This window comes from Delphinus delphis, chromosome 11 (assembly GCF_949987515.2).
Source record: "Delphinus delphis chromosome 11, mDelDel1.2, whole genome shotgun sequence".
NCBI classification, from domain to species: domain Eukaryota; kingdom Metazoa; phylum Chordata; class Mammalia; order Artiodactyla; family Delphinidae; genus Delphinus; species Delphinus delphis.
Genome location: NC_082693.1, coordinates 41,458,353 through 41,469,801, shown reverse-complemented (window position 1 = coordinate 41,469,801; position 11,449 = coordinate 41,458,353). Strand labels below are relative to the sequence as shown.

Below are 11,449 nucleotides of genomic sequence, written 5' to 3'. Positions count from 1 at the left end.
GCTCAAGGTAAAGCATAATGGGGACAGGGAACTTCTGATCAGATCACGAACATCTCTTTAAGGAGGTGATGTTTAAGATGAGATCTGAGGCTGGAGGAACCAGTCTTGCAAAGAAGACTGTTCCAGGCACAGGGAACAGTATGGGCAAAGGCCAGAGGCAGGAAAGAGCTTGGCACATTTGAGAATAGGACTAGAAAGAAGAGTGTGGCTTAAACATGATGAGTGACACAGAAGGAGAAACGATTTGCGCTTGAAGAGAACTGCAGGGCCCAGATCCTGCAGAGCCTCGTGCAGGGCATCCCAGTACAGTTGCAGAGGTTGTGCACTGCACAGAGGCTCGCAGCTGCCAAATCGCTGGGCCCGCGTGGCTGCCGTCAACCCACAGGAAGGGATGCGTTTTTGTAATTTGTCTGCCCAGAGGGACAACACATTATGGCTAGGCCACGATAAAGAGTTTGGATTTGATTTTTTTATTCCAGGGGAAACCATAATGTGTTTTAAGCGGAGGAGGGTTGTGACCCAATTTCCTTTTTGGAAAGATCACCCTAACTGCTGTGTGAAGGGGTGGTCCAGGGGTGAGAGATGAAGCAGGGAGCCATTCAGGAGGCAAGTGCAGTGGTGCAGGAGGGAGAGGCCTCCCTCCTGCCACTTAGACCTCTCAAAACCACCCCTTGTATGCTGATTACTGCCAGGGAGAAGCACTCAGGAGGCTCAAAACTCAGGCCCAACTCTGCCACCTACTTTCTGTGTGACCCTGGACAGGTCACTTGCCCCGGGTCACCTCAAAGAAGGTGGTGACCACCTCTTGAAGATGCTTTGAGCACACACTGTATTTATCGAGGCTCTATTATGCGCTAGCGTTGGGCAAGAAATAAAGCAGTGAGTAAGACAGGAGAGGTCCCTGAGTCCTGCTGTATGGAGTGTATATCCTAACAGGGAAGGGAGCCAGGCAAAACCCAAAACCCATCCGGGTCGAGACAGTTTCAGAAGCGGGTGAGTAGTATGATGGAAATAAAACAAGGCTCTATCAAAGCAGAGGGTGCGACAGTATTTTAGACCAGATGGGACGGCCTTGGGGAGGCCAAGCTGAGTGCCAAAGGAGTCAGCTATGGACGGAGCAAGTGCAGAGACCCCAAGGGCAGGGCATCTGAAGTGTACCGTGGGCGAAGTGGCCAGAGCAGGGAGCGAGAGGGGAGGCAAGAAAACGAGGCAGGCAGGAGTCAGATATCCCTGCGTAAGAGCTGGAATCTTATACTAGGAGTGATGGAAAGCTTTGAGGAGTTCTAGAGCAATGAGTGACCAGTGATTGGGCCTGTCACAGGTTGGGTGGGTGATGGCTAAGGTCTCCTAAGCAGGAGACCCCAGACCCCTGGGAGAAAGGATGCCAAGCAGTTGTTTACACAAGGATAGTTCAGAAGTATAGAGGAGCCTTGACCCCACCAGTTGTGGTATTTGGGGAGGGAAGTTCTAGATACATTAAACACGAGACCCAAGTTCTGAAGGGGTGTGGGGCCTCTAGTTCAGGCCCATACATGTAAGTTAAACTCTCCCAGTCTGTTTCCCTGGCTGCAAGCTCCGAGTAAATTAGATGTAAAATATTGTGTGTGTGTGTGTGTGTGTGTGTGTGTGTGTGTGTGTGTGTGTGTGTGTCTGTGTGTGTGTCTGTGCGTGCGCGCGCATGCTGGGGGTCGGGTGGTGGAGTCAGAGCTTGCCCGAGCCCAACCCTCCCCCTCGGGCAGTCACCACACTGACACAGATGCAAAAAACCGTCAATTTTATACAGTCTGTGGTTCAGAAGCAACAATATGCAAAACGGTGGAACAGTCTGTGCTGCCCCCATCCCCCCAAGACAGGCCCATTCCTGTCCCCCAAGGGGCAGAGGACCCAGGACCCCTGCCAGGCAAGACCCCACTTAGTTACAGGCTCCTGGGAGGGGCCAAGCCCTTAGGGGTCAAGGCTGGGAGGGAGAGGGACCAGCGCTGGTTAACTGGAACTATGTCTGTGGGGGGATGGGGAAGCGACTGGGCATAGGCCATTTCTCCCCAAGGCCAAGGGTGGGGAGCAAGTAAAGCTGAGGAGAGGGCTTCGTGGGGCAGGGTCCTCTCACCCGGAGAAGGGGTTTTCTTGGACACCCCACAAGGCACTACTGACCCAGATGTAGGATGGCACGCCCCATCTTTGGCCCCGGAACCTCTCCCAACCCCGAGCTCGCCTAGCTCTCCGTGCCCACCTCCCACTGTGGTTCTGGGGAGGAGTAAAGGGGCCTGGGGCTCGGGTTCATTCACCACTCTGCACAAGCCAGGAAGGCAGGCCAGCTGGGGCTGGCGAGGACCCTCTCCCGCCGCCTTGGGCTCCCGGAGTCTCCGCGGCCAGGCGCCCGCCCCCGCCCCCTTTTTGCACTGGCTGGAAAGAATAAATAAATAAATACCTTCCCCCGCCCGCCCCCGCCCCTACAGCTGGCTCTCCTCCTCCTCCAGGGAGCGGTTGAGTCCGGGGATGAACTTGAGCAGCCGCCGGCGGAAGCTGCGGTACTTGGTTTTGCGCAGGCCGGGGCCGCACAGGGCCTGCTCGCGGGCCTCAGTCCAGAGAGCGCTCGGCGCGCCCACGCCGCCGCCGCCGCCGCCGCCGCCGCCCCCCCCGGGGCCCGCGCACCGCACGCTGGCGCTGCGGCTCAGCACCGCCCGGGGCCCTGGGGTCGGAGCGTCGGCGGGGCCCAGGCCGGGCGCGCGCGCGGGGGGCGGGGGCGGCGGGGGCTCAGGCGGTTCAGCGCCCCCGAAGAAGCACGTGTGGTAGACGGCGTCGTCCGCGTCGCCCCCGGGCCGCCGCGCGCCGCCGCGGGAGCCCCCGGGGGCGGCCAGCAGAGGCCCGAAGGGCAGTGAGCCCGGGAGCAGGCCCGCACCGTACAGGCTGGAGCGCACGGACTCCAGCGTGTCATAGATGCTCGGGTCCTTCACCACGAGGCCTGCCGGGGCAGAAGACACGAGGGAGGGCCGTCAGAGGGCACGGGTAGGAGACCTCAGCTCCTTCCTGTTGACCATCTGTGTGGCCCTTGGGCAAGTCACAACCTTGAACCTCACTTCTCTTGTCTGTAAAACAGGAATTATACACTCAGATGCTTAGGAGGGTCACTTATGACACAAGAGCCACGGAAGGGGTCTGAAACAAACTCGTGGAGCCCTCCTGTTCCCATCTGTAAAATGGAGATGGTGCTATCTCGTACTTTCCTTCAGGGAACAACTGTGAGAATAAACTAAAAATGTGTGTGCATCAGCCTGGGGCAGCATTGCACCCAAAGTAGTAGCTCAACAAACCTTTCTTCACTTTGGAGGGGGAAGTAACCCACTAGTTCTGCGGGGGAAGCAGGAATGGGGGTATCAGTAGGGGTGCAAGTGGCCCTTCACACACCCCTAATCTACTCACCGTGCACCAGCCGCTGCTCCTGCACCATTAGGGACCTGTATTCTCCCCACTTCTCATACAGGGTTTGCTGTAAGAGACACGCCCCGCCTCACTGTCAGGAGCTAGCAAGAAACTAGCAGGAGGTGGGTACAGACTGAGGGATCAGGGAGTACACAGAAGAAACCTTAAGGTTAAAAGGAGGTTCAGGACTTCCCTGGTGGCGCAGTGGTTAACAATCCGCCTGCCAGTGCAGGGGATGCGGATTCCAGCCCTGGTCCGTGAAGATCCCACATGCCGCCAAGCAGCTAAGCCCGTGTGCCACAACTACTGAGCCTGTGCTCTAGAGCCTGCGAGCCACAACTACTGAGCCCGCGTGCCACAACTACTGAAGCCTGCACGCCTAGAGCCCGTGCCCCGCAACAAGAGAAGCCAACGCGATGAGAAGCCCGCGCACAGCAATGAAGAGTAGCCCCCGCTCGCTGCAACTAGAGAAAGGCCGCACGCAGCAACGAAGACCCAACGCAGCCAAAAAAATAAATAAAATAAAATAAAATAAAAGGAGGTTCAAGCAGATAAACGACCCCTAAAAAAGAGTGCGGCCGGTAGGGGCAGGGGCTTGGGAAGAGGAGGGTGGCGACTGGACGTTATCTGGGCTGCTTTACCTTCAGGTACTGCAGACGAGCCTCCAGTTCCGCCTTCCGAATTGATGTCCCATACAGAGTTTCCAGTCTGAGGAGGTTGGGGAATCAAAGGTTAAGTGGGCCCACAGGGTGGGGAAACACTGAGAGAAGCTGAGCTCAGCAATCCCTCAGGGACCGCAGCACTTGGACGTACCTGAGAACGTTGCCAGACGCCTTAATGATGTCAACAATTTCCCGATGCCGGATGCCTTCCACGTTCAGGCCGTTGACACTAGCGATGGTGTCCCCTGCCAGGCAGAGAGGGGATCAGAATCTGCTCCACGGGGCATGTGGAAGAATTCCAGCCACCTTCGCCAGAAAGGGTAGGGGTAATGACCCCACAAAATTCTCCTGAACTCCCTACCCCCAGTCATGGTTCTGGGGAGATCGTGTCCAGGCCCGGCACCCCAGCAGAGGGGCCAAGGCCCTCAGACACCCACATTCTCACCTCACTCTCAGGAAGCTCTGTCCTCAAAGGCTGAGCCCTCCTGGCAAGCCTGGGCTGCCCCCAGAGCTGGTTATTTTGGTCCAGCCCACAGGCTGTCATGACACCCAGCCGAGACAGGAAGGGGGCAGGGTGAGAAGCACCAAGCTGGGAACTAACACCGGCCCCAGGCATGAGAAGCCTCAGCTCTGATACCCTGGGCCACTGCAGAGCCCCCTGACCTCAGGCAGAGCAAGGCACCATCTCCGAGGGCCCATTTCCCATCTGGAAAAGGGGGTGTGGACCCCTGCGGAGGCTACCATGGCGATTAGGAGGGAGGGTGGATGTGAAACTACTTTGCAAAGTTGCAATATACCACTTAGCTACCAGGGGCTGCTGGTAAATAGGCAGGGAGGTAAGGGCTTAGGGAAGGAAATGGTGACAGGACTGGGTGGGGGTCAGTTGGCTGTCCCTTCCTGGGACTTGGGACTCTAGATTTGGCCAATTCGAAGGGTCTCCTACCAGTGGCACCATTTCCTTGTTAGAGGAAGTATCACAGGTACCCCAGTTTGGGGCCAGGTTGGGAGCAAGACAGACCCTGATTCTCGATATCAAGCAGATCTAATGGAGTGGTTCCACCCCACCTCCTGCCCACGCTGGACTGCCAGATCGCCAGGGGGAGGAAAAACAGCGGCACCAACACCTGCCATTTACCAGGCCCTGGCTCTGTGCCCAGGGGATTCCCTCACCACGCTGACGTGAGGACATGGTATTGCCCCCAATTTGCAGATGGCACTGCTCAGCATCACACAGTAAATGGCAAATTTGCCTAAGTCCAATCCATGCTTCTTTCTGGCCTTCTCAAAATAGGAGGAGGAAGGGAAATTGTTTTCAGAAGAGATTTCTTACCCCCTCTGCTTGGGAGTAAGGTCATACCCCTCTTCCCAGAGCCCTGTGTCCCGGGTTCACGCCTCACCTGGTGTGAGCCCAGCCAGCTGGGCAGGGCTGGACTCATGAACCCGGCAGACAAAGGTCACCATCTCCACGCGCTGCTCCTCCCGGTGGTGAAGGCCATAAGTCTGTAATAAACAAGGGGACCCTCAGCCCAGCGGTGGGGCGAGATCCATCCAGCCCTCTGACCAGCCTCCCAAGCCGTCCCTCCCTCTGCACTCAGCTTCTCCCACCTGGATCTCAAAGCCGAAGGTCTGGTTCTCCTCCTTCTCCAAAGTCAGCACTTTCCTGCAGGAGACACAGGGGCCATCTCATCAAGACTGTCAGGATTAAAAGGAGCTTGCCAGTCCCATAGCATGGCCCCCCGCTAAAGCTGGGAGTCTGCTCTGGTACATCCAGGCAGGGTTCCCTGTCTCCAGTGACAAGTCACATTCATCACAGGTTGTCGGAATGTCCTTTTCCCATTCGCAGCTGAAATCAGCTTCATTGAGCCACACAGCATCAACCCAGCCCCTGGTGGGGGAGGCACGGGGACAGCTGACCCCCAGAGCCGGTGGACTTGCTGAGTTTTTCAGCCACACTCCCAGCTTTCTAGTGAGCCCCAGAATACTACTTACTGATTTAGCTGAGGCCCCAAATTCGGCCACAGCCTGGAGCACCGTCCGCTGCAGAGCCCTGGGGAGAGGGCTGGCCCCACCCCCAGAGGCCAGTCACGAGGCTGAGCCCAGACCACAGCTGCTCCTCCCAGCTGCGGTGAGGCCAGCCCACCAGATGTGAGGGCTGGGGGGAGGGGAGCCTCGAGGCCGCCCCTTCCCGCACTGCAGGCCTGCCCACTGGACACAATGGTCTGGAGTAGCTCCAGATTCTCGTCTGCTGGGGGAGCCCAGAGTTTCCTCTGCCCACCCCCACACCCCCTTCCTTCCCGCCCAGCCAGAGGCAGAGTTAAAGCAGCCTGCAAAGGCCCCTTCAAGCCTCAGGGCCTCAGAAAGGCCCTGGAGACCCAGGCCTCTCAGTGCCCAACCTGACCCACATACCCCCCAAATGCTGAGCGGCAACTCCCCGCCCCAGCCTGAGCTCCTCCCTACTTTGAACGCAGGGCTTTCCCCCTCTACACGTATTGGGGCGGGAAGCAGGGTGACTTCTGTGTCTACTCCAGTGCTCTCTGGTTTTCTGGAAGGGTTGGCAAACTTTTTCTGCAAAGGGTCAGACAGTAAATATTTTAGCCTTTCTTTTCGAGTCCTAAATTATTTGACAGCCTCCGTCCTATACTGTTCTTTGTTTTTACTTGTACGACCCTTTCGAAAGATAAAAACAACTCTTGGCTCAAGGCCAGTCTGGCCAGCGGGCCACAGTCTGCCGATCCAGTTTGGAAGAAGCCACGCCCAAATCAGGATGGGACCTGGGCAGAGTGGGGCCTGAGTCAGCACCTACTTCTGCCCTCACCTCAGACCCTTCCTAAGAGGCCACCACAGGACAGGACCAGCAGAGGACTGAGATTTGGGGTGCAGGGGCAGACAGACTGGAGCAGCTGGACGTAGCCTGGCCATGGTTTGGGCCCTCGGAGTTTGCTGGGCTGGGAGGGCTCAGGGTAGCCCCGAAGACTTCCTGCTTCCCTCCTCCCAGATCCAGATCTCTCCGGGGAGGGGTAACTGGCAGGGACTGGGGGTGGGTTGAGGAGCACCTGATGACTCAAAAGTCCCTATCTCCTTCCTCTGCCACCCCCTTCACACAGCCCACACCTCCACCTGCCCCTCATTCCTAGCAAGGGTGCTGTGCTGAGAGGGTGGGAGAGTGACTCCCCCCTGGCTGGGCTGAGATGCTGTGTCGTGCTGCCCCCAACCCAGCGCCTCACCCTTTTGGACCAGGGCAGGGGCTGCGGTAATGGTGACTCACCGCTGCTGTTCGGGACTCTGGCTGAGATTCTTCCAGCGCAGACCCGAGCCCTGGGTGGGAAGGAGAGTCAGGAAGGAGCAGGTGAGAGGGAGCTGCCCGGGAGCAGATGGTGAGAGCCCTCCTTTGGGGGTTTCTCACCTGGGCTCTGGCCCTAGACCCAGCACCCCACTTCCTGTTGCCTGTGTGTCTGGCCCCAGCTCCACACTTACTCTGGTGCCGGCGTAGCTATCTGCAGAGTGCCGCCACCAGCACCATTCCACAGCTTTCTCCCTAAGCTCTATCCCCACAGCCGGAGGACTGTGGGGGCACAACAGTCTCCCGGGTTCCAGATGCATGAACCTCTAAGCCCTGTGCTGGTTCCCAACCTGGAGGGTAGGGGGTTTCATTACTGTAGATAGAACAGTCTCCACCCCCAGGGTGCACGTCTGCGGCGGCTCAGGCCCCCTAGACCCCACAAGCTGAAGCAGGGGCTCTTCCCAGCTGTTATTCAAGGAAGGGCAGGGGGCCCCTGGGCTTGCCTGTGAAAACACTCCAGAGGCCCCTGGGCCGGTCAGGTCTCTCCTCATTTCTCATTCACACAGAGTGGCTCGGGGGAGCCGGGGTCAGAGGCCCAGGTCTGGAGGGCTGGACTCTCAGCCTGAACATGGAAAGGCAGGGGACAGAGGGGCCCAGCCTCCTCCCTCAAAGTAGACTGTTTCAGGGACCAACTATGGATTCCAGCTGCAGGTGGCCAACTGTGCCCAGCTCCACCTGGGTCTCTCAACATTGCCATATATTTTGTTGCTTTCTGGGACAAAAACGAACAAAAAAACAAAACCTTGGATCTCAAACTTGTCCATAAGTCTCACTATACTTAAGGAGAGACATTGGGAGGTTTTTTTTTTTTTTTTTGACATGGCGGATGACAGAGCTGAGGGTCCCTACCTCTTTTGGGTCCTTGAGAAACTAAAGCAGTCTCTCTCCCTCCCTAAATTATTGATCCTTGGAAGAAGCCCAGTGCCAGACCAGCCCTTGTCCTGTGTGCCCCAAACAGCCCAGGGCCTTCCTGGTCGGTGCCCTTGTTAACCCTCCCCCCAGGCTGCCCCAAGGCCAGGAAGAGAAGGAAGCCCTCCTTCTCCAGAACCAAAGATTGGCCTCAGGGGTGGGGACAGTTCCCAAATGGGCCAGGGAGGAAGGACTGGGCCGCAGAGAGAGACCCCTTTGTCTTTCCACCCGATTTTCATAAAATGCAAATTCTCAACAAGCTGTTCATTGTGTTGGGGGGAGCCAGGGGCCAGGGGGAGAGGAGGGGAGCTGAGCTGGGAAAGGCCACCAGCCCCCTCTCCTTAACCTGGGTCTTGAGTTCCCCTTTCTGAGTGCTCGGGTCCCCCTCAGGCCAGAGGAAGAGCCCTGCGCAGGGGGAGACTCAAAGGGCGGGCGCGGCCCGCATCCTTCCTGCCCCGCAGGCGCCCTGCGACCCCTCCCACCGCGTCCGGTCGCGGCTGACTTCCAGGGAGCGGTGGCCTCGAGCCCCGCACCTCAGACGCAGGGCAAGGCGGCAGGCCCCGAGTCCAGGAATCCGGGCGTCCCCTCGGAAGGGTCGGCGGCGCCGCACGCACTTCCCCCGCTAGAAGGCACGCGGCGCGTCCGCCGCCCTCCCCACCTGGAACCCGCAGACTCTCAACTTGACTGGGCGAGCGGCGGGACCCCAGCCCGAGGCCTCCCCGCTCCCACGGGAGAAGCCCGGGCGAGGCGTCCTGGGGACCTCGAGACGTCTGGACGCGGGGAGGCGGGGCTCGGGGGTGGCCGAAGACCAGCTAGGGCGAGGGGAAGGGGACCTGGGGAGGCGGCAGGAAGGAGAGCAGCGAGACGGGGCGGGGGCGCATGGGGAGTGGAGAGCCAGCCGCCAGGTCGGGGGCGGCGTGGAGCCGGGGTCGCGGGTATGGGGGATTGCTCCTTCTGAGCAGAGGATCGAGGGGACCCAGCAGGATCTGAACGTGTCCGTGGGGGATCAGCGGGCTGGGGAGGAATGGGGGAACTCGGGGACCCCAGGAGAATGCTGTGGGGGTCGGCAGGCGCGAATGGGGGCTGCTGCGGGTTGCGCGGGTCCTGAGGAAGGGACCCCGGAGGGTACCGAGAGCCGGGCGGGGGGCCGCGGGAGTTGGGGGGGATACGCACCTTTCGGCGGGGCAGGGTACCCCCGGACACGGCGAGCGCGCGATACAGCTCGGCCGGGTGATAGTCCTCCAGCGCCGCGTACAGCTCGTCCCCGGGGGTCCCAGGGCAGGCGGCTGCGGCAGGGGGGCCCGAGGCCGGGGTCGGGGTCGGAGGGGCTGGAGCAGCTTCCGAGTCGGGGGCCGGGGCAGCGGGGTCTGGGGTGGCCGCCGCCTCCTCTTTCTGCTGCAGCTTCCTGAGTCGGCGGAGGGTCATGGCTCCGGCGCCCCTCGGAGGCGGCGCTCGCTCCGCGCGGCGGGGCAGGCGGCGACTCGGGGATGCCAGCCGGGAGGGTGGTGTGTCGCCTCCCTTTATAGGCTCGGGGATCCGGGCGGGCGGGGAGCGGCCTCGCGGGGCCTCGCCCCCCGCACGGCCGGCTCCGCCCCCCCCCGGGGCGGGGGGGCCCAGCTGTCCCGGAGCCCCGCCCACAGCTCCCGAGGCATGCCAGGCTGGGGAAACTCTTGGGGACCGGAGTGCTCAATAGGGGGAAAAGCTAGCCTCAGAGGGGAGGGGGGGTCCAGGGCATCGGGGGGCGGAGCATAGGTCTCCGTGATACCTGAGGGACGGGGAGCCTGTGAAGGGGCTTGTGCACGAGATTTGAAAATTTAGGGATGGATATCTTTGGAGATTCAAGCAGTCTGGCCGTGGAGCGACCGTAGGAGTCCTTAGGAGGAGGTTTGGAGGCCGCCCAGAGTAAGATTCTAGGAGACCCAAGAGGCTGCAGGAGACTTTAGGCAAGGAGAGGGAGGCAGGGGGAGGGGTGAGGTCCCTGATGGGAGGGAAGAGATGGCCCTGAACTAACTGTGCAGAAGCTGCTAGGGAGTGAAAGGGTCCAGGATTTCCCCCTTACCCAGCTGTCCCAGAAGAGTTCAAAGAGGCTGCCTCTCCTTCCCATGTCATGGGGAAAGGGAAGAGGGGGTAACCCAAAAAGTAGTAGACTTAATTCTGGCCTGTCCCCTCAGAAGGTCAGGAGTTGTTCCTCCTGGATAAACCTTTCCTCACCTCCTGATGTTGGAGCTCAGGTATCCTTTTCCCAGCCGATACATCCTTACTATGGGGGTTGACTCATGGCAGGGGATGTGACCGCGCTGAGTGGGTGCTCAGGGCTGGGGGATGGTGCTCAGCCATTATCTGACCTTTTTTGGGGAGCATCTTCCCCCCACCCCCGGCTGTGTTGCTGGTGGCTGCCAGGCCATGGGAGAGGTGGGAATGGCCCAGCTGTCGTCAGTGGTACCCGAATAAGAAGTGAGAGGAGGAAGTGGAAGGCCAGGTCTGGCATCTAAAGAGTGGCCAGCCACCGCAGGGCGTCAGCATCACAAGCTGGGGGCTCCACATCCCGACGTCTGCCACTGAACAGAAGCCAGGAATGTCCACATTGTCCCCTCCTCCAGTGTTCCCAAATCCGTTATGCCTTTCCAGCTGACATTTATTGTGCTGTGCACACTGTTCTGTGTAATCTTTTACATCTTCTACATCCATGAATGAATTCATTTGGTCTTTATAACAACTCTATGAAAACAGATACCATTATCATCCCTTACAGAGGAGGAAACTGAGGCCCAGAGAGGTTAAGTAACTTGCTTTAGGTCCCTCAGTGGCAGAGCTGATTCGTACCTGGGCAGCCTGGTTGCAGAGCTTGCAATCTAACCACCGTGTGATGCTGTCTTCCGCTGTTCTTCATTCACCCTGTGTTGAAGCCCTGCTCCGGGCCAGGTTACAGAGGCTCTTGGTCAGGTAGGGAGTGATACACGCACTGGTGCTGTGTTAGATGTGTGGCCTGCGGAGTACAGAGGGGCTAGTGGCCCATCAGCCTGGGGAGACCAGGAAAGGCTTTCTGTCTCCTGTCTCTCTCAGTCCATGGGTCTGTCTCCGTCTTCTTGCTTCCTAGTCTCCTTGACTCCGTCTGTGT

At 59.3% G+C, this 11,449-nt stretch overlaps 1 protein-coding gene across 4 annotated transcripts; it reads right to left on the bottom strand.

Moving 5' to 3' along the window:
• Positions 1 to 1,773: 1,773 nt before the first annotated feature.
• TAMALIN (trafficking regulator and scaffold protein tamalin) lies at positions 1,774 to 9,812 on the bottom strand. 4 transcript variants are annotated; one of them, XM_060026229.1, is made up of 9 exons: positions 9,505 to 9,573; positions 7,348 to 7,397; positions 6,540 to 6,647; positions 5,688 to 5,742; positions 5,480 to 5,582; positions 4,234 to 4,327; positions 4,062 to 4,128; positions 3,421 to 3,487; positions 1,774 to 2,962 (listed from the first exon to the last, which is right to left on the bottom strand). In XM_060026229.1, exons 5-9 carry the CDS (start codon positions 5,541 to 5,543, stop codon positions 2,451 to 2,453), a joined length of 804 nt encoding a protein of 267 aa, XP_059882212.1. In that variant the 5' UTR covers positions 5,544 to 5,582; positions 5,688 to 5,742; positions 6,540 to 6,647; positions 7,348 to 7,397; positions 9,505 to 9,573; the 3' UTR covers positions 1,774 to 2,450. The 4 variants fall into 4 exon arrangements, with proteins under 4 accessions (XP_059882212.1, XP_059882211.1, XP_059882213.1 ...); XM_060026228.1 differs by lacking the exon at positions 6,540 to 6,647 and having other exon boundaries at positions 9,505 to 9,812; XM_060026230.1 differs by lacking the exons at positions 6,540 to 6,647; positions 7,348 to 7,397 and having other exon boundaries at positions 9,505 to 9,575.
• Positions 9,813 to 11,449: the final 1,637 nt, after the last annotated feature.